The sequence below is a fragment of the Mustelus asterias genome, chromosome 7 (genome assembly GCF_964213995.1).
Source record: "Mustelus asterias chromosome 7, sMusAst1.hap1.1, whole genome shotgun sequence".
Classification (NCBI taxonomy): Eukaryota; Metazoa; Chordata; class Chondrichthyes; order Carcharhiniformes; family Triakidae; genus Mustelus; species Mustelus asterias.
Window position 1 is genome coordinate 63,633,285 of NC_135807.1, and position 23,425 is coordinate 63,656,709.

Here is a 23,425-nt window from a genome sequence, read left to right on the forward strand (position 1 = left end):
ATGCTAAATTCTCCCTCAGTGTCACCCGAACAGGTGCTGAAGTGTGGGGACTAGGCGATTTTCACAGTAACATTGCAGGGTTAATGTAAGCCTACTTGTGATGCAAATAAATAAATACATAAATTGAAGTGGAAGATCAGCTTTGATTCTCACTGAATGACGGAGCATTCCCGAAAGACCAAATGACCTATTCCAGCTTATTGTGTCATTAAATTCTGATATAATTCCCATTCCCCTATCAACTGCCTGCCCCCCACCTTCCCTGTGATCTGACCAATCACTTCCACCCACAGGATGTGACCACTTTCTCCAACCCCTCCCCGATGACTGATCCATTTACTACTTATCCCTGGCCATTGTCTGGAGCCGGCAGGTCCACCTGTCTGACAACCAGCTAGCCAGCCTTCACTCTGGTAACTGCAGATGAGAAACAGAAAATTAAAAAGATAAATCAGGTCCTGCTGTTATATTCAACAGAACCCCTCGGAAGCCTGGTACTTCCAGATTTCTTAGTTGCTAACCTTCCCCAAATTCATATCCTTTCCACCTATTTGTTATTATCAGGGCCCTATTCACATAGGCATAAATATGACTGAATGTCTTACGTGTTTGAACCTTTTGACAAACAGGCAGGGCATTCCTGACCATGTTTTACTATTTATGGGAATCGCCTGTCTGTCTCAGACAGGGTCTTGCTTTCCCGGTAAAGTACACACCAGAAATAGAAATGACACATACAATGGGTAAAGATCCAGCATTCCTATCAGGATAGAAACTGGGCAGAATGGAATGGAAAATTTAAGCTAATGTGTTTGTTGTGAAATGTATCAATATGGCAAAGAGTGAAAACAGAATGTGTAGTAAAGAGACCTGTCAATTTGCTCTATGGCTTCTAATTAGTGTTTTATTGAAGAAAACGGCCTGGATTTTCTGGTCCCCAGAGAAGCAAGGGCACTCACTGCTAACCATAAGGTAAGCCTGGATTGGAGATCTAGTGATCTCTCTGGTAAAATTTGTGCCTCCATACTGTGCAGTGTTGCTGTAGCTGACTGCAACATTCTTCACCTGACATTCATAGTGATGTCATCAAGTTGTCCAAGCAGCCAATCACATTAAAGGATTTTCATTGGCACCTAAACAAGAAGCAAAAAGGAACAACATAAAATCACATCTAAATATCTTTACATAAAGCTATTTAAATATGAGTGAATGTAGAAGCTTAAAAAATTCTGATTTACTTTACAACCAAGGCAGCTACATTGGTGCAGACTCGATGGGCCGAAGGGTCCTTTCTGCACTGTATGACCCTATCACCCAAACATCTGTATTGCATTCGCTGAAATACTTTCTGTTCTCTTGCAGCTCATGATGGCACATAACTGGAGGCAGCATCTTCTAAGCATCGTGGAGTACACCCTGTTGGCCGTTATTCGGATGGCTGTTGCAGCTAATGGGGGGCTGAAACCATCAAAGGTGCTTGTACCTAATCCTGCATCTAACATATTACATCCTACAATCTCTTCTGATTTACAAGAGGTTAATGGTGTAAACATGCATCTCTTTCCTCCCCCAACCAGCTGCGAACTGCAACCTTACCCTTATGCCTGTTTCCTTCCAGATACCCAAGAATTGCACTTGATCAGACAGTGGAGGAACAACAAGGAAGAGTGATGACAAAGACACAGCATGTCACTTGATTTCACACCCAGAGCCACCAGCTCAGTACTGACACTGAACATATTTCAGAATATATACTGATCTGCAAGTGGTGAAACACAAAGCTTAGGGCAGGGGCAAGGTTTCTTCCTACTGTCCAAAGATGTGCAAGTTATGTTGATTTGCCATGCTAAATTGTCCGTAAGTGTCCGAAGATGAATAGGTTAGGGGAATTAGCATGGTGAATATGTGGGGTTATGGGGATAGGGCCTGGGTAAGATGCTATGTCAAAGTGTCAGTGTAAACTCGATGGGCCGAATGGCCTACTTCTGCACTGTAGGGATTCTAAAAAAATCTGTATGTTTATTTGGATAACATTAAGAGGGGTGAAGTGGGGTAAATCTTCTGTTATTGAAACTATGAACGACAGTACCTGATAGACAGTTTTATATGACTGCAAGGGCAGGTTTTTCTTCAAAGTATCTTGATTGGGTGTTTTATTTTCATGAGCATTTCAAGACTTGCCATTGTTATTACAAGGCTCATTAGCTACGTACATTGTGCGTATTGGGTGAGTGGCTTTAGAAGGGAAATGGGGGAATGAGGGAGCATGGAAGAAGTGAAGGGGAAGGGGTTGTTGGGGGCGGGGGTGAGGAAGTGTGAGGGGTGAGGGCTAGAGGGCCTTACAACCTTTAATACAGCTGGGTCAGAGTGCCAGAGAACCAAGGAAGGCTTTCTAACCAGCCTGCCTTCGTATTTGCACGTCTCCGTGGCCTTCTCCAAACTACTTCTAGGGATAGCATGCTAAACATGAGCCTGTCCTGCCTCCCTGGAGCAAAGATAATGCATATGGCGGCCATTAATATGGAGAAGACATTGCCTCATTAATAAAAATCTGGCTCAATATCTTTACTGAAGTACAAATATCTAAAACATTGTTCCTCCCTCAAGCATGTTCAAGTATGGGCGGCAGAATGACACAGTGGCAAGCACTGCTGCTTCACAGCGCCAGGGACCCAGGTTCAATTCCAGCCTCAGGTGACTGTGTGGTGTTTACATGGGTTTCCTCTGGGTGTTCCGGTTTCCTCCCACAGTCCAAAGATGTGCAGTTTAGGTTAATTGGCCCCTTAGTGTCAGGGAGATTAGCAGGGTAAATATGTGGGGATACGAGGATAGGACCTGGATGGGACTGTTGTCAGTGCTGGCTCGATGGGTCGAATGGCCTCTTTCTGCACTGGAGGGATTCTATGTGCTCCCTGAACACCCTGTGCAAGTTTTCTCCTGCTGAAAATCCTTCACCCCCCCCTTCCTCTCCCTCTTCCTGCAGTGTTTCCTGCACTGTGTGGTCTCTGCTCAGTCCACCAATTCTATAGGGAACGTCTACTAATGCATACATGCCTGGGAGCAACTGGTTTGTGCAGAAATCTTGAAGTCAGCAAAATGTTATTTAGCATCTACCTTATCATCCTTTGTAGGCCCCTGCAACTGACAGAACTATCAAAATAAGCAAACAGCTGTATAATCAATACAATATGTGGGATTCTCCCAAAAACATTCCAAGTGCTGAATTCACATAAAAACTGGAGTAAATCCCGCTATCTTTTCCAGCTGGAGTTTCAAAATGAATTTCCCCCACGCTGTGCACTGCAGAGTACACTTGTGAGAATCTCATTAAAAACCAGTGGACGACGCTTATTCCCGCTGGAGAGGCCGGCAGCATAGCGCTGAGTGGGCCATTGCGCATGTGCTGATCTGTCAGAGTGAAGATTGGCGCATGCACAGTGGCCCCACACTGCCGACCTCCCGATCACTGGCCAGCACCGCAACATCGCATCGCTGGCCGTGCAACACCCCCATCCCCGCCCCGCCGATCGCTGGACTCCCGGACGTGTCCAGGCCCCCAACCCCATCATTGCCAACTGCAGAATGGCAGCGGGACCCTCACCCCCACCCCCACCGATCTACTCCTAGAGGCCTCACCCCCTCTGGCCCCACTCTCTTGGCACTGCCCGATACCTGGTGGGCAGTGCCAAGGTGTCCCCTGGGTATTGCCACTTTGCCCCGGGGGGAAGGCTGTCAGTGCCAAGCTGGCAATGCCCAGGGGGCACACCCCAACCCCTGACCCTTTGGTGGGGGGGGGGGGGCGCTCCATGGCCCCTCTTCGCTCCAGTGGGGTTGGGCTGCCAGCTCCCCGCCAGTGGGGAGTTGTTGTAAACGCCACTGGAGTGAAAAACTCCTGGCAGGGTGGGGGGCAGTGGGAAAGGTTAACGAGCCCAGAGACTAAAATGAAAATTCTCATTTTAATAATTTACACAGCTCTGGAAATCCAGTGGCCAGGAGGCGCACAGAGGCCGTGTCTCCCAAGGATGCTTGAATCTCCCAGCCCATTGCACTGGTCTAGCCTCCAACATCTAGAAGAAATCAACCAAAAACTAACCTGTAAGTCATTGAAGATCCCATTAAATGGCACTAGTGGGAGTTCCTTCCTTCTTCGTAACATATAATCAGTTGCACGAGGATGAGAGAGGCTGGAGCGTTGAGCTTCAAAATGGCAGCCTTGGCATCAAATCAGCGTTGCATTGACATCACGATCTGCCTTCTCTGGATACTTCCGGCAGATGTTAACCATGTACAGGCCAGTTGCCTCACCAACATAGCAAGTGTGTGTGTGTGTGTGAATAGCACTCAAACAACACATACGAGGGAGACCAATTTTGCACCCTTCACTCTCCTGATGAGAAGTTGCCCTTTGCAGCTGTAATATTGAGATAGTGTGGGTGGAAATTTGGGGAGTGTGTACAGAATGTGGGAAATGATGAGTCACTGACTGGAGAAAAGAAATGCAACTGCACACAACCAATAATGGAGCAGCATCTCACCTTTGACTGGAACAATTGTCTTCGCAATCTAAGTATGGTATATACTTAAAATTGAGAGGAGAAATTAATTAAAAACAGTGTTAAAGTCAAAAAGCCCTGAAACTCCTGGGGGCTGAAAATGGTGGGAGGCCTGATTTCTGCTGATGGTGCCCAGGAAGTTGGTGTGAAACTTGGCATTACCATAATGCTGCCCAGTTTGCTGTGGCCTGTGACATAGCATACGAGTTTAGCAAGGACACATATCGAGGAGGCTCTCAGGGCTTTTGATGCAATTTCCATTCAGGGCATTTTCTAATAAGTCAACTGAAACCAATGCCTGTTGATAACAGGCAATTGTATAATTCTGGGCCTGGGAAAGGCCCCTATGCTTTCCTATGTACCGTACATAATCAATCTCAAAGCAGATTAATTTAACGCACCCTGGGAACACAATAGCTCCGATAGGAATGCAACCTGTGGCTCAGTTGGTAGCAATCCCACCTCGGAGTCACAAGATTCTGGGTTCAACTCCCATTCCAAAGCTCCAGCAGAAAAGAAAGGCTGACACTCCAGTGCAGTCCTGGGGGAATGCTGTACTGCTGGAGGTGCCATCTATCAGATGAGACATTCAACTGGGGTTCAACTGATTGCAAAATAGCCCATGACACTATTGCGAAGAAGAGCAGGGCAAATATTCCTGCTCTCCTGACCAATATTTATCCTTCAATCAATATCACAAAAAACAATCATCTGATCATTCTCATATTGTTTGTGGGAGCTTTTCTGTGCGTGTATTGGTGGCTGTGTTTCTCATAATAGTGACGACACTCCAAAAGCACTACATTGGCTGTAAAGCCCATTGAGATGTCCGGTGGTCAGAAATTTAGTTGAAGCTGAAACATTGTGCGATTTCAAGAAGAAATTAGATATAGCTCTTGGGGCTAAAGGGGTCAAGGGATTTGGAGGGAAAGGGGGATCAGGATATTGAATTTGACAATCAGCCATGGTCGCAATGAATGGCAGAGCAGGCTTAAATAGCCTACACCTGCTTCTAGTTTCTACAGTGATCAGAAATGTCTTTCTTCCTTTCCTTCATGCATTTTCTGCAGGCCAGAGGGGACATCACAAGCACGCCAACATACTAGGGCAAACGTTACTGAAGAGGACATAACTGTGTACTTCACTTGCCCTAGTTATGCATGTAGCCTCATCCTCAGGATGTATAACTGGAACCCCAGAGAGGTTGGGAATTAAGTTCTGTCACACTTAAATGGATGGAACAGACTCCCAAGAATTTCAGGACCAAAGACTTTAAAAGGTACAGAAATGTCTTATTAAAATAAAGCATTTCTAAAATATTTTGCAACAATGAAGTTTACTTACAGCTGCTCCAGCGACACAAGCCCTTTAAATGCTTGTCTGTCAATTGTACGAATGTTGTTCTTGTACAGGTAGCTGAAAATAAATCAGACATTGAACCAGAGAAACATTGATACAAAAGGACACATTTGGTCAATGCCTATGCTACCTCATCTCCCACAGTTAACAACTGAAATTCCATTTATCTGCTTTTTTCCCATTTTCTCTCATATATTTTCTCCACAAGACTTTATAACTAATGACCCTTTTTATTCTCAGCATCCTCATTTTGACCCGCAGGAACCTTTTCACCTATAGATCCATAAATTATTCAAGGCTGCTTCGTAATATACAGCAAATCACAATGATGTGAGACAGTTCACTGGTGTGTGTTATAGGAAATCCCCAGCCCTAGTCAGTCATTTGTATCTTTGCTTTACCAGTCTTATGGTGTGTTTGGTAATAGGTTTTTGTTGATGCATGAGCCTCATTATACCTTTAGCAGGTGTATGTGAATGGCACACACTTATTGTAAAGCAGGAGTAGCCTTGGTCTTTAAGGAACAAAAGTTACATTTTTTTTTCTACGTTCAAATAGAAGAACATGGATTAATACAAAATAAAGCAGTCAGGACTAATAATAGAAAAATGCGAATTACTCAGCATAATCAATGCCACAGGACACAAGCGAGCCATACCATGTTAAGAGGGAGCCCTCATTTTGAACAGGGTCTGTGAAATCAATGATAACTTGGGTTTTTGAAAATAATGCATTTAAAAATGATCCTTCGCTTTCTAGGTTGCTAGGAAGGTGGGTGAATTAGAAGCCGCCCTGCCGTGGAAGCCACAACTTCAAATTTTCTTTTCCTGAGTGCTGCACGAAAAAGCGGAGAAAGCCATCTTTTCCAGCTTGCCATCAGCATTTGTCAATTTCCAGGAAAATTTCACCCAAGAAACGCTGTTTGAGGTGTCTCATGGAACCATGTTCAAGAAGCAAAGTCAGTCAGTGACAGTCATGTTAGATTCTTACATCCTATATTATGTGCAAGCACAGAGAAGTCTCACTACTTCACCCTGTGCTCCTTACATTTATCAATGCATCATTCATTCTATGAATCCTGAATAACTGCACCTGCATGCATTTCCTGACAATCCATAGAATTTATACCAGATAACATCTCTGAAGAAACTCAGATCTATATCAACCTTCTCAGAAATGTCTGACGCTATAAAGGCATAATGGACAGCTTACACCATCCTCCGAGTCTGCAATTTTGGGGACAATGTTTCTGGTGCTGATAGGACCTGGGGATTATCTGCAGAAGTCAATAGACTGAGTTTGAACTGTTAAATTACAGAGATTAAGTTATTTTGCTTGATGGCCTCTGGGCACCAGGTTAATATCTATGATGGAAAACATATTCCATGGTTTGCAGAAGAAGCAAGCTGGTTGGGTAAATGCTTTGTCTTGTTTCCTGTTTGAATTTCTAACTATTAAATGGTGAAATGAAACATAACTCTTTAATGAACCATTGGAATGCTGGAATGGCCAAATATGTGGGACACACATACTTCCCATGGCATCAACTGAAAAACCTAATTTATTCATTACAATTTAACCAAAATAGAAAGGCACGTCATGAATCATACCACAGAAACTAGTTTGTGAAGAACAAAACAAAGGAACACTAAGGAAGTAAGTCTATGAGCAGAACATAACATATTTAGTGATATTATGATACCTACAAATTACAAGCTTACAGAGTGATGGAACAATGATCGCGCTGGCCAGTTAAGCTCAAATCAAATATTCAAAATTGTTTATACTGGTTAATTTATTCTTGCATTTGAGAAAATGTCACCAAAGTAGATAACAATATTGTAAATTTCTATTCTTCTTGAGTTCTCTGCCCAAAAGCAGGTGTAACTTATAATGCCACAACCTCCATTGTGGGCAGGGCAAGGAAGCAGGTCTCGAATCAACCCTAACTGAGAACCAGGGATTGAACTCCACTCTGTTGGCACCAATCTGATTAGCTCCAACTGCCCATATAACTAAGTCACTGCCCCCCCCTCCCCCACACCCCCAACTACACTCCAAGGAGTCCGAGTTGCTGTGACACTGTAGTACTGAGCCCTTTTAAGTGGTGAGTTTCCGGAGGGCCATGTGAACCGATCACCCAATGGGCCAGGAACATGCAAATCCAGGGTGAAGTGAGGGCTTTTACCATCAGAATCGATCCTAAAGCTGAATGGAGAGTCTGCATATTAAAGCACTCTGTACATATTTTGAGTTAGTTAATAAATAGTAATTGTTGTTATAATCATAATGACTGGCAGAAACCAGGTTGTCACAAGCACCATATACCTCTTTATGGGCAATAAATGTATTGTACACATCCTGTGAAAGAATATACAAAAAACCCAATGGGCAGAGTATGCAACATAGAAGTTACTATCTCTCAAATGCGGTGGGCGCAAAGAAGAGGTCCAAAAAGGGAAGCGTGAAATATATTTTTATCCACCCTGAGGGAGCAAAAGCGATGCTCCAGGTTTCATAAGGATAATGTGGGCGACCATTACCATGGGTTTCTCCCCATCCATAGTGGCACCTTTGGAGGTGAGTCATCCCAGAAGAACCCACCATTCTGGCAGCTAGTTCAGCCCTGGGTCCCTGGATATTGCACCGGGCTGGTAAACTGGAAAATGGTGTCTGTATGGTGCTGCAGCAGCTCAGTGTTTTATTGAGGCCTAGTCCTCAAAGTAGACCAGACCATCTTCCAGCAGATTCAGGCAGCCAGCTTTGGTACTCTGTTGATCGATTGTCAAAATCAACACAATGACCAAAATATGGAGCACTGAATTAGATTGAAGTCAACATGTGTAACAATATTAGCAAATACATTCTAGCACTTACAGGTATTTCAGGTTGTCCAAGTCTTCAAATGCTTTCCTTGGTATTCTCTTGATCTGGTTATTGTTCAATAACCTGCACATAAAAAAAACAATATAAATTTTCATTTTCACAGCATATTCCATGCCAACGAACAAGAGAAATTCCCTTCATACAGAACAGGTTCATATTGTTCATAATACATGACAGAAACCTTCCTCTTATTCAGTAAATCAGTAGAGTCAAGGTGCATTTTCTGAATACGTACCAGCAGCGAGTGCCTTGTTCCTTGGTACTTTATGTTTTAAAATTGCTGGTGTGAACTCCAAAATTTAACATTAAGAATTAACTCAGTGATTAAGTTCTTTTTGAATTTAAAGGTCCTGGAGTTGTATAGGGTCACGGAGACTCCATGCCTGATCTAAAATAGCACCCAGGTCTGGAGGTCCTGACCTCATTTTTGACAGATCCTATTTTCAACGGTGGGAGATGTGATTCATACATGTGGGGAAAACCTGAACCCTGAGCCATTTGAACTTATTGCTGAATTCAAACAGATCCCATTTCACTGGAGCAAGGTCCAGTCCCTGCAGTGTGTGATTTTTGACAGCAGATGTAAATGCTCGTTAAAGGTGAACAACATCTGTGGAACTGTCAAGATGTCAGATTATTTAAATCCCTTAAAATTTTGAAGCCTGATGTGTCTCTGAGTTGAAAATAATGTGTTTTCAATTTCAGTATATGTTTGTTGAAATAAGCTTACAGTGATATAATTATAGAATTATTAATGTTTGACTGTTTTCACAACCTGTCATTAAGTTTTAAGTTTTTTAAAGTTTAGTTATTAGTGTCACAAGTAGGCTTACATTAACACTGCAATCAAATCACTGTGAAAATCCCCGAATCGCCACACTCAGGTACATTGACGGAGAATTTAGCATGGCCAATGCACTTAACCAGCATATCTTTTGGATTGTGGGAAGAAACTGGAGCACCCGGAGGAAACCTATGCAGACATGGAGAGAATGTGTAGACTTGCACAGACAGTGACCCAAGCCAGGAATTGAACCCGGGTCCCTGGCACTGAGGCAGCAGTGCTTAGCATTGTGCCACCATGCCGCCAGTGGGGGGTTGTAAATTCTCATTCTGATTGAAAGCACCAAGAAGTTATTAGTGTAGTGTGTCAACATTCACAGATGACACTAAGATGGGTGGAAGAGTAAAGTGTGCAGAGGACGCTGAAAGTCTGCAAAGGGATATAGATAATCTAAGAGGGTCTGGCAGATGAAGTACAATGTTGGTAAATGTGAGGTCATCCATTTTGGTAGGAATAACAGCAAAATGGACTATTATTTAAATGGTAAAACATTGCAGCATGCTGCTGTGCAGAGGGACCTGGGTGTCCTTGTGCAGGAATCTCAAGGAGTTGATTTGCAGGTGCAGCAGGTAATTAAGAAGGCAAATGGAATTTTGTCCTTCATTGTTCCTTGGTACTTTATGTTTTATGTTGCAGCTGTATAAGGTGCTGGTGAGGCCACACCTGGAGTACTGTGTACAGTTTTGATCTCTTTACTTGAGAAAGGATATACTGGCACTGGAGGGGGTGCAGAGGAGATTCACTAGGTTGATTCCGGAGTTGAGAGGGTTGGCTTATAAGGAGAGACTGAGTAGACTGGGGCTATACTCACTGAAATTCAGAAGAATGAGGGGAGATCTTATAGAAATATATAAGATTATGAAGGGAATAGATAAGATAGAAGCAGGGAAGTTGTTTCCACTGGTGGGTGAAACTAGAACTAGGGGGCATAGCCTCAAAATAAGGGGAAGCAGATTTAAGACTGAATTGAGGATTGTGAATCTGTGGAATTCCCTGCCCAGTGAAGCAGTTGAGGCTACCTCATTGAATGTTTTTAAGGCAAGGATAGATAAATTTTTGAACAGTAAAGGAATTAAGGGTTATGGTTAGCGGGCGGGTAAGTGGAGCTGAGTCCACGAAAAGATCAGCCATGATCTTATTGAATGGTAGAGCAGCCTCGAGGGGCCAGATGGCCTACATCTGCTCCTAGTTCTTATGTTCTTATTAAGGAACTAACTGTCCTTGATGTGAGATTGTGAATATAAATGTATGTTTTATGTGGGATTAAGTACTTGTGGGATTTTAATCATATTGAATAAACTTTTATCAAGGGAAGTGTTCTCATACAGTGAAACCTGTACTTAATTTTACTTCATCACAGCATGGCTTCTGAGGTCTGCTCATGGTGGATATGAGGTGAGTGGCATGGAGGGTGTAAGGTTAAAGGGTGGTGGATGGTATGTGCTGGCACTAAATTGGCACAGGGACAATGAGACCATGGATATGAGTGAGAATCATGCGTTTGCCATGAGTGGGCACTGGGGCGATAAGCGTCCACAGGAATGAGTGGAGATACATAGATTGGCATGGGGGAATGAGGTGCCAAGAGTTAGCATTGATGGGGCATGAGGAGTGTGTCGGAGGTAATGAGGGCTGAGGGTGAGAGAAATTAATATTAAATAAAACAACTGGGAAAAAATCCGAGTACCAAGGTGGTCATTTCAAACAGCCTGCCTCAGCACTCAACAGCTCCTGTGACTGCCTCCAAACTCTTTGCAAGGGCAGTCAACCTGACTCCAGCATGCATCTGTGCCTCACACCCCACCTCCCATAACTGAGACCCTGTTATTCAGGACAGTTTATTCCAAGGCAGGTTGGGTGTGTTTGGCAAGTCAGGGAATTTTCAAACTCTGCATATCATCCTCAAGAATTAAAATCCAGACCATAGGCTGCATGCTTATTGATGATATGAAGCTAATCCTTTGTTTAGAAAGTATCCTCAGTCATATTTATACTTGCACATTAGTCCTCTTTTATTTCTTAAAGTGCAACTGTGACGTTAGTGTACCTTTGAGAAAGAGTTTTTTTAATACTGATCTCTGGAGCTCTCACAGCTTCAGTGTTTCTCATTGCTGCTGAGCTATCTACCAGATGTCCTTTTATTGCTCTTTACGTGGCTTAAGTTTTATGAGCCTGCATTGGTAGGGGGGAAACGAGTTGTCAGGTCAGGTGCTCTTTCATTTTCAGTTCTGAGCTGCAGGTTAGTTTTTAGAAGGGAAAACAAGCTGAAAGGAAGTGTTTCTCTTTCTCCCTGTTTTATTTGGAAATTCTGTTGGTTATCAGAAAACAAGATCTTGACTTTCTAAAGGGGAAAATTTGCTGTTGGTGGCCTGATCAGAGACTCTCCCTGGGAAGCTACTCTGACTTCAAACTGTTCTGAGTCTATCAAGAGAACTGCAGAATCCACCCAAAGGACTCCATTCTAGTATCATGTGAACATTAGTTTTTGCTGTGTTGAATCTGTTTAAAGGGTTGTTTATGTGATTGGTTTTGATTGAAACATCTTAGATATATTTGTTAAGGATTATACATTATTGTGGTTGTTTTGTTGGTTGTAATTGATTAAAATTATTGCTAATTTTCTGACCAAACATGTTAACTATATTCTTAATTAAACTTTGTTTGAAAAAAGCTCCCGAGTGGTCATTTGAATTATACCTGAAGTGAAACATATCGTGCTTATCCTAGCCAAATTCAAGGTACAAAACTTATGATTCAGACGGGCTTCAGAAACATTTTGGAGTTTCTGACCTGAACCATAACACAACCTGGACTTTAGTAATTTATGTGAATTATCTATTTCCCTTCATACTCTGCTCAGAAATCATGAATGGTTTCTAAGAACATAAGAACATGAGAAATAGGAGCAGGAGTAGGCCATCTAGCCCTCGAGCCTGCCCCGCCATTCAATAAGATCATTGCTGATCTGAAGTAGATCAGTTCCACTTATCCGCCTGATCCCTATAACCCCTAATTTCCTTACCGATCAGGAATCCATCTATCCGTGATTTAAACATATTCAACGAGGTAGCCTCCACCACTTCAGTGGGCAGAGAATTCCAGAGATTCACCACCCTCTGAGAGAAGAAGTTCCTCCTCAACTCTGTCCTAAACTGACCCCCCTTTATTTTGAGGCTGTGCCCTCTAGTTCCAGTTTCCTTTCTAAGTGGAAAGAATCTCTCCATCTCTACCCTATCCAGCCCCTTCATTATCTTATAGGTCTCTATAAGATCCCCCCTCAGCCTTCTAAATTCCAACGAGTACAAACCCAATCTGCTCAGTCTCTCCTCATAATCAACACTCCTCATCTCTGTTATCAACCTGGTGAACCTTCTCTGCACTCCCTCCAAGGCCAATATATCCTTCCGCAAATAAGGGGACCAATACTGCACACAGTATTCCAGCTGCGGCCTCACCAATGCCCTGTACAGATGCAGCAAGACATCTCTGCTTTTATATTCTATCCCCCTTGCGATATAGGCCAACATCCCATTTGCCTTCTTGATCACCTGTTACACCTGCAGACTGGGTTTTTGCGTCTCATGCACAAGGACCCCCAGGTCTCTCTGCAAGGATCAGCTATAACTATGCAAGGAAACATTTTCCTACTATTTCCATATAAAAAGAACGGATATAAATTTTTGAGGTAATTGCAGACATGCATCTTTGAACTCTGAACAATGAGACCTCATCAGATTGAATAAGACTGCAAGTGACTGACTAAGCAGATGGTCTGCTTTTAGAGAGAGGGTTGACTCAGGGAGTGAAACTATCAACTATAAATTCTGCTATGTAACTATTAGACAATGTTAATGCCTCTCTGACAGGATTTTCTTTGGCAGGATTATATCCTGAGCAAACTGACAAGGCTGTTCTCGACTGATCTTCAGAGAGCTTTTGACTTTGAACAGTTAGATCCTAGAGCTGGTTTCTTATTAATGTGGTTAACTGATAAGCAACAAAGCCAATTAAAGCTCCACACACTTTAATCAGCCAAACCGCATAGTGCTATGCATTATTGTCATGTCAATATCCCTCTGGGTAAAATCGACATATGTTTGACCTTACCAAGGTGAGAACCAAAATTTTCACAAATTCAATTTCTAAGCAGATAAATAATACAGAATCATTGCAGGGAATTCCATTTCTATTCCTATCAATTCTAAAGTTCAGGGAAGAATAAAAATATATATGTTATTTTACAAAGTATATAAAGCATAAAGTAAAAATTAATATCAAGAACTAGGAAAGGACTTTCAGTCTATTTCACATGTGCTAACCAGAAACCATCAAGCTTACCCAACTAAAGGAGGCAACCAACAAAAGAATGTCAGGTCTTGTAAGCTTTCCCTGCCTTTTCACTGACTTTGGCTCAGATGCACATTCCATTTCACTGGATCACAGTCAGGGGTGCAAGCAAAGGTTTTTATTCTGGGACCTTACGGCTTATAAGGTTTAGCCACTTAGCAGATAATGCATCCATTCACTCTACCATCTGGAGAACAGTGCCATAAACGTTTGAATACTTTACTTACAAGGACACTAGGAGCAGGGCATCAGAGGGGAAAAAACAACCTAGGGTCTGGATTTTAGAGGAATCGGGGAAAGATGGGGGTTCTTAAACTTCATTTAAAAATGGCTGCCCCATCTCTGTGGAGCCAGGCTTGCCAGCGTCTTTAAGCGCCACGTTCCCCCCACCCCATGAAAAAATGGCAAAGTGTGGGAAGATCTGGAACAGATCTACATTCTATTAAGATAGAGAGTTAGAATCTTAGAATCACTACAGTACAGAAAGAGGCCACTTGGCCCATCGAGTCTGCACCGACCACAATCCCACCCAGGCCCTACCCCCATATCCCTACATATTTACCCACTAATCCCTCTAATCTCCGCATCCCAGGACACTAAGGGCAATTTTTGTTTTAGCTTGGCCAATCAATCTAACCCGCACATCTTTGGACTGTGGGAGGAAACCGGAGCACCCGGAGGAAACGAGGAGAATGTGCAAATTCCACACAGACAGTGACCCACGCCGGGAATCGAACCCAGGTCCCTGGAGCTGTGAAGCAGCAGTGCTAACCACTGTGCTACTATGCCACCCCATGAGCCTAGATGACAGCCCCTTCTAGATGAGCCTAGAAGGTAAGGAAATTGTTCGGCGCAACTTGTGGGCCGAAGGGCCTGTTTGTACTGTAGCTTTTCTACATTCTATATTCTAGAAAACCAGCATGTTTCTCTCTGACACTTTGTCATTTTTGGGAGAATTCCATCCTGAATGAATTATACATGGTTAAATATTCTATCTTGTATCTGATAAATACAGCATAAGACTATTACAAAACAAAGGAATGAGGAGAATGTTATTCCATCTATGAAACCTACTTCTTTCGACAGCACATGCGTACCTTGCACTGTTTTGAAAGCACCTCAAATTTAAAGAGACAGTACCTCTATGACAAAAATAGCTTGTCAAACCCTCCATGGTTTAGATTTGGAAGAAACACATTGTTCTGTTGAGGCATTGCTTGTTCACTCTCCTAAAATAAGCAAATGATCCCACGTAAACATTCTGAACTTCCCTATCTTTTTATGTCCCTGACCCCACTAAAGCAATTAAGTGAACAGCTCTATTATTCAGACTTGGCTGTTGTAATACAAATGGCATTTGCTAGGTCTCAATAGCATTGCAACGATAATTATCCTGGGCGTATTTGATTGTGATGTTGTATCACATGTGGTCTAGATCATGTCAGTATATAAGCAGGGATGTCATCATTCAGTTCTGAATCTTCTCAAATGCATCAATGATTTTTTGCTAAGTTGACCAAAACTGTATAATAAGTAATTTTAATATTAGTAATATGGTCTTATAAATTACTGATAAAGGCTTTAAATATTTTGTTTTGATAAATACTCTTTCGTGCTTGGTTAGCCTTGTTGATGACAGCATTACTTTGAATGGATATTTATATGATATACACTTGATGTTCCCACCAGTTTCAATAGTATAACTGTCTATTTTATATGGTTACAAGACAATGAAAGGCGTCATTGCTGAGGTACAGGATACAGTATTGCAGAAGACAGTTATGTCCATCCACTCCCTAACATCATTGATAGAATTTCTGATAGATTAGCAACTAGAGGTCTAAGCTCGGTACTGTAAGAATTTTCCTGTCCCGTCCGCCACAGGAATCACAGCAGGTTCAGGGGGGGAGGCGGGGGGGGGGGGGGGGGGGGGGTGGGGGGGGGGGGGGGACCATGCAAATATCCTTTGACCTCGGGCAAGATTTTCCAGTTTCGGGCCAAGCGTGGCCGGAAAACATAGCCTTAACTGCATTCTTACTGGGATTATGTTTGGTAATTAGTCTTAGTTGGGTCATCTAACACAGCTTTTCTTCCTCCCCTTCCAACTACTTTCCTTGCTTTTCTATAGATGCTACCTCTTTGCCAGTCACACAATAGAGTCCAATCAAGTGGTTACTCTCCATGTGCTGCCTTAACAGGGAATGTTGGTGCTCAATTTCAAAGGAGAAACAGCACATCCTAATTATCACAGATCATAGAAATCATAGAAACCCTACAGTACAGAAAGAGGCCATTCGGCCCATCGAGTCTGCGCCGGCCACAATCCCACCCAGGCCCTACCCCCATATCCCTACATATTTACCCACTAATCCCTCCAACCTACGCATCTCAGGACACTAAGGGCAATTCTTAGCATGGCCAATCAACCTAACCCACACATCTTTGGACTGTGGGAGGAAACCGGAGCACCCGGAGGAAACCCACGCAGACACGAGGAGAATGTACAAACTCCACACAGACAGTGACCCAAGCCGGGAATCGAACCCAAGTCCGTGGAGCTGTGAAGCAGCAGTGCTAACCACTGTGCTACCGTGCCGCCCCAAATTATGTCTTCATCCAGCACCTAGACATTGTGCACTTGCCAGCACAGGTCACTGGTTCGTAATCAGAATTCAGAGCCCAAGGATTGCTTTTCCTTGATAGTCCAGGATCCTGAGATGAATGATGCTGTCAGCTTTATTATAGTGAAGTCTGCAATAGAAACTTAGAACTCTATTTTATTTGATCTCAAGAATGGCCCCTGAGGTCTGCCTGGGTGGATACTGGGTGAGTTTTCAAGGAGAGTGAGTGTGAAAGCTTGGTTTCATTCAAAATGGACAGGAAATTGAATTGGGGCCTAGATATTATCAACAGTACTAAACATGAAGAATTTTAAAGACTCTACATTGTCTTGATTTTACATATCAAACAGCAAAGTCAATAGGAATTTGAGCAGTTGAGCAAACAGAACACAAGTCAGAGAAAGTTGTGACCAAACCATGCTCAGGTCAGTCCGCACCTTGGATAAGCGTGACATTGAAATGTTGTACAGCTGTTTGGCTGATCTCAGGTAAGAAAAATCTGAGTTCAAAGGCAAGATTGGAATAACTTGAGCTTCTCAGCCTGAATAACAGGCTTCTGGGACGTAACCTTACAGAAGTATATGAGTTTTATGAGAATGATAAAGGAAAATCCAGAATATTAGTTGAAATAAATTCTGATGGGAAGACAAGGGCACATAAGTTCAAACGAGTAAAAAGTAATTTAGGACTAATGTTGAAGTGAAGTCCTGATATACTAGTATTCTTACTTTTAAGTTTGGAGATTGTTATCAAGTTATACAAACTTGTACTGTACTGCCTTCCATAGCTGTCTCCTGATTCACTAACACTACCCCTATTCAATGCATAATGAATGCCACATGGAATGCATCAGTGCAAGGTTTTTCCATGATACATCTATTGAAATCCAGCCAGTAATGGGCATAGCAAAGAGGATACCTCAATAGAGGAAAAAAATACCTGTTATCTCCTTCAGTTGCCTTGTATGGATATGCAAGTAGCAATGACAAGTCTACCAGTGGCACTGCCACATGAACACCTGCAAGGATTTAAAGCTGATGGTAATCCATGAGTAGCTGCTGGAGATACAGTTGACAAATACCTCACTCCATTTAACCAAAGTAGTCTGCTCGTGAGAGACTAAAGTTCAGTGTAAGTACCGCTTCAAATATGCCAAACTTGGCTGAAGTGTTTATTTTTAATACAGCAAAAGATTTATAAATTGACTTATGGCATACTTAAAATTAGTCATAATTGGCAGTAATCAGTTTCAATCCCTTCATTATTCCCATGTTTTAAAAAAGTGTGTTTTTCTCTTAGTTCCTAAAGAACTTGGTACGAAGTGAGTGCCAAAGTACTAAGATAATTACAGATGAAGGTAGCCATTTGGCCCATCTCAAAGACATGACACGAGAAAATGTGCAGGAAGGGAGGGTTCCATCAACATTCACCTATCACTACATATTTTGGCATGTCCGCCACTTAGCAAGTTCACCTCTTTTCCAAAACTATTGCATTAGTTAGTTGATGATGACGCAGCCTTGACTGTGGCACCAGACTGGCATAATGTAAGATACCTTGGATATGTCCAAATATGGTCAGGTGATGCATAATCTCCAAGATTGTTACAGAAATATTGATAGTTTTCATGAGCATGGATTAAAAACTCGAAATGTGGAAGCCAAGTTTAAACTTAGCCGATTGTGCAACTTGCAAACTACAGAGCTGGAACTAACAGTATTCATGCAGCCAGGCCGTGGACAATCAACTTCCCATCAAAACCAGGCAGGCATGGAACTGCCTGGCCAGGTGTTTCAGAATGAACTGTTGTTTACCTGCTTTGTTAGAAGAATGCTACGCAGACTTGGTGGCACCCAGCTCAGTAGGTGACAAGAGGCGTAGCGTGACAAGGACAGCACTTGACAGTTGAAGGTTCAAAATCATGTTCTGTGACCTCCAAATATGGAAAGTAGTCACCTCATTGGATCTTCCTGCCCCTGCCAATACTAGTATTGAACACAGACCACAGAATCTTCAGGAAGGGCGCAAAGAGGGAGATAAAAGGGGCAACTTGGAGCCCCATCTCTCTCTGCTTTTTGCACCTTCTTCAATGGCATTTCCAGAGCACCTTCGACTGGCAGCCAAGCAGCACAGCATCTCCAGTTCCTTGTACCTCATGGCGAGCATCATCAGACTGACCAAACCCAGAGCACCACCCCAATGAGGTGACCTGAAGACCAGAATCAGCCGTAGACGAGAGGGAAAGCCCAAATCGATGACTGCAGATCCTGAAACATCAGCCAACACTCAAAGACCGAGGAACAATCTGTCCCAGCCTTATTGAACGGGTATTACCATTCTTTTCAGCTAAACAGTTCAAACATAGTGATAGGGACCTGTGGATAGGGTGTAGTGAATTCTTGAAAGTGCGTGTCAGAAGTAGATAGCTAATGGAGATTTGAGACTGTTTATTTAGCAATTTAAGACTGATTACTGAAGAGTTCTGTGAAGACATTGATAGAGGTTGATAGAGTTTAATTAAAGCACAATATTAGAGTCTGATAAATATTGGTTTTCCTTGATAAAGTGTTCAATAAAGTTGTGTTGACCTTCTCCTGACCCATTGCCAATCTCACCGTACCTGAGTTAAAAAGGGGTACTGAAAACTGGTCAAGGTTAATCAACAGTAAGTTACTTTGGATATGTCCACTATATGACGAATGGAGGTCTGCCACTTGGGATTGCTGCAGGGAGACATTATCTGGCAACAGGATATGAGAGCGTGCACATATCTCTCCATAAATGAGGAATATCTGGAACTGGTTGTCTATCCAGCAGGAATTCAAATCCTGACCTGTCAATTGTCTAATGGTAAATGAGTAAGGAGCCTCTTGGGGGAGGGAACATAAACACAATTGGGGATTGTGATATATCCAAGATGACATGTCTGCTGATCAAATTTCAAAATTAAGTCAACTCTCTGTGATAGATCCTTGATCCTGCACCTGAGCCAGCTGACTCTATTGATGATTATGCATTTGGGATCTAAGATTTTTCACACTTAGCTCATGATAACCATCAAGCCAATTCTGTCTGACGAAGGGTCATCCAGACTCGAAATACACTCTCTCCACAGTTTCTGTCAGACCTGCTGAGATTTTCCAGCATTTGCATTTTTGGTTGCTGTAATGATCCTCGCTGGACCAGCTGTGGTAAGTTTACCTGCGCATTGTACTCTTAAGTTACATGGTTTTCATTGGTTACAGTCCATCAGTATTGTTGAATTCACTTGGGAGCTTTTAAGTCATCATGTATCTAAATGCTGGGGCTTGAGCATGTGGGCTGCATCAGCTATTGGAATGTTGGTAACCAAACTGTATAGATGGCAAGCTGTCAGTGATTTGGATACCTTCAAACATGACAATGGGCTTCAGTGTTTGTTAGAGGTCCAGTTAGAATCATAGGAACTTACAGCACAAAAGGAGTACATCCAGGGAAAGAATTCAGCCCATTTTATCTGTGCTGTCTCTTTGTAAGAACAGCCATGCTCCATCCCAAATCCTCTCTTTTTGTCTAAAAGCCTGCAGGTTCTTCAACCTCAAGTCCAATCCCCTTTCAAAATTATTTATGGAATCAGATTATTTTTCATGTTTCCAGCCAGACAATTTCAGATCCCAACAATTTACAGACTGAAAGAAATGATAGCTCCCTAGTGGGTCATTTAAACCGTACACAGTCCTCCAAATGTAGGGTCATCAACACCCTGTACAAATGTAGCAGAATGTTCCTAATTTTATATTCCATTCCCTTTGCAATAAGCAACAACATTCAATTTGCCTCCCTAATCATTTGCTGTACCTGCATATTCACGTTTAGTGATTCATGTACCAGGGCACCCAGATCCCTCTGTACCACTGAGTTTTGCAATCTTTCTCCATTTAAACAATATATTGTTTATCTGTTCTTTTTGTCAAAAGTGGATAAGTTCACATTTTCCCATATTATATTCCATCAGCCAATTTTTTGCCCACTCACATAACTTATCTATATCACTTTGCAGACACATGCATAACATTAGCAAATCTCAGTCCTATGACACTTCTCTATCCAATGAATCACAGAATCCCGACAGTGCAGAAGGAGACCATTCGCCCATCAAGTCTGTACTGACTGTCCGACAGAGTGACTTACCCAGGCCCAGATCCCCCGCCTACCTCTATAACCCTGCGCATCCACCTAATCTACACATCTTGGGAGTGTGGATGGAAATTGGAGCACCCAGACGAAACCCACGCAGACACTGGAAAAACGTGCAAATTCCACACAGACAATCATTCAAGGCCAGAATTGAACCGGGTCCCTGGTGCTGTGAGGCAGCAGTACTAATGAGAATTGAAAGATTGCGACAATGCCTCAAGCTTTTTCCACCTTTTGCTTCTATCTGTAATTGATCAAACCAGGTCACTTAACCACTTTCGGTAATGCTAATATTATTAGTACGTCTTCTCTATCTATTATTATCCTGTCCATAATTTCCTCTGCTCTTTTGGTGTAACCTTCACATCACCCACTTCTTTTTGTGATGACAGATACAAAATCATCATTTCATACATGCCACTCAATGAAAAATTCCCTTTAATCCTGAATATGCCCAACTTTTTCCCGAGCTAACTGCTTACACTTTATATAGTTATATGTAATAGTGGACGAATAAACAAAATGTCATGACTTGGATTTTGGATAATGAAGGCCAATTTAAAATTAGGAAACCAATTTCTGTTTTTGCTCCAGTTAATGAATTGGCATTCCTCTGGGAAGATCATTAAAAATGCATTGGATTGCTTCACATTATGTCTCATTTTTCTGAAAATAATTAAATCATTTTTGATGGAAACTTCATCTTCTCTTCCGTGGGGAGCTGCTCCGAAAACATCAGTAAGAAACGGCTGCTGTACATTTTTTTGATTGGCTCGTATTGTGTGCCAGCATCAGGAATCCAAGCTGTGTTCAATTTGTTACATGTTGCTTGGCAGTGCATAACCCTGTAGATCCGGGTGCTGCTAGATAAATCACAGGAATACAAAAGACAAAGGCCGCAAAATTTGGCTGTGTAGCACTTGTAGTTCAACTCCCTGAATATCTAGATAGTGTGCGACTACACTCAGCACATCGTGCAGGTGAATAGCCAGCATTCTGACAACAGACATGATGCTTTCATTCTGTGCCAGTCCATTGCTGCCTCTGAGCCAATGTGTAAAACCAGTGGGTGACTGCTGATCAGCTGGCTCATAACTCTCCTGTGCAGCTGAACCACATGTGGTAGCATGCATATAAAGACAGCCATTCTACCACATGAATCATTATTGAGCAGACACCTATAGTGCTCAAGCAATGCTCAGACTGCCTGAACTGCTTTGGCGGGGCCTTGCAACACTCTCAGGAATACATATCATGATTTGTTGTGGTCTGCTGTAGCATGCATAGCCTCACCGTAGGGTACCGTCATTACTACCAGATATAGTAAGCAACTGAAGATGAGGGGAGGGAGAAAGAGGAGAAGGAGCATAAGGAAGGGGAAGAATTGAGTAGGTTCCGAGCTCATCTCCTTCCTGTTCGCTCTATTCATGACTGCTTCAGTCGACTATTTACCTAGTGAGCCCAACCCCAAAGGGGGCTGCTGTGTGCAGTTAGTGGTTCATTTGTAAGGAGATAACAGTTGATGATGTAATCACTAACTCTGACCACTTGTGTGACACCATTAAACTTCTTCCTGCACTTCATATAAGTTGTTGGAGCGACACTATTTGCATTGATAGTAATTGTTATCTATCCACTGTCTACTCAGTAACTGGTGGGACTCCTGATCCCACATGGCATGGGGGGGGGCCTCTCTCCTCCTGTCCACCTCCTGCACAAAGACCTCCAGTGCTGAGTCAGGGAACTTGCTTACACTCATTTCCATAAGCAGCTCAAGCACTTGCTGCAGCCAGGATACATCTACCTTTAAAAAGATGCAGTTTGCTTTAAGTAGTGCAGGCTAGCTTTAAATAATGCTGGCCTCGCATAAACTTTGGGCCTCCTTCTGAGGTAGACAACCAGTCAGAAGCATGTTTAACCTAAGCTGCATGTGCCGAACACTTAAATTAATAGACAGCACCATGTTGGTGTGCTGCCTGTATCTGAATGAACGGGTGCAGGTGAATCACACATTGTGATCTCCGTACCCATTTATAGGCCTCATTTAATCTATCCCCAAGAACATTGGAGATATCTGAAGACAAAATAAATGATGGTGATCATGAGAAAACACAAAATGTGACATTAGTGCAGCTTTGATACTGATGACAGGAGGAGCATTTGTGTTTATTGGCCAAAATCAGAATGTTGCCTCTGAATCATTAATCGTCCTGAAATAGATTGAATAAGATGGCAAAAGTGCTGAATTGTAACTCATTTGCTAACAATGTCCTAAGTGTATTAGCTGTCAGATTTAATACTTCTCCCTCAGTTAAAATTCTTCCTAACTGGAATGCTAATTTGAAAAGATTGTTTCAGCCTATATTGATTTCACCAATGGTGTTTTAACTCTATGCATTTCTGGGTGATACGAGTTAATTTTCAGATCAAGTTACATAAATTATCATGTTCTTTTAATGATACAAGTCCTTGAGCTTATTTGCTGTATAAGGAACACCAATCACTCGTAAGGGATTGGGTTAACACATTCAGTTATTAAGACAAGGCACATGAGAGCAGTTGGGGGTATAAAGCTTGAAGATATTAGAGATGTAAGCCTGTGTGCTCTGCTCAAAGCAAAAGTGAAACTAAGACTAAAT

The 23,425-nt window shown here is 42.5% G+C and overlaps 1 protein-coding gene across 1 annotated transcript in view; it reads right to left on the reverse strand.

The window, feature by feature from the left end:
* Positions 1-23,425, reverse strand: part of LOC144495749 (peroxidasin homolog) — a 420,109-nt gene that overhangs the window by 200,355 nt on the left and 196,329 nt on the right. Inside the window, exons 3-4 of the mRNA XM_078216142.1 lie at positions 8,790-8,861; positions 5,898-5,969 (exon numbers count right to left, since the gene is read on the reverse strand). Of these exons, the coding sequence (XP_078072268.1) occupies positions 5,898-5,969; positions 8,790-8,861 (144 nt within the window). The remainder of the gene's footprint in view (positions 1-5,897; positions 5,970-8,789; positions 8,862-23,425) is intronic.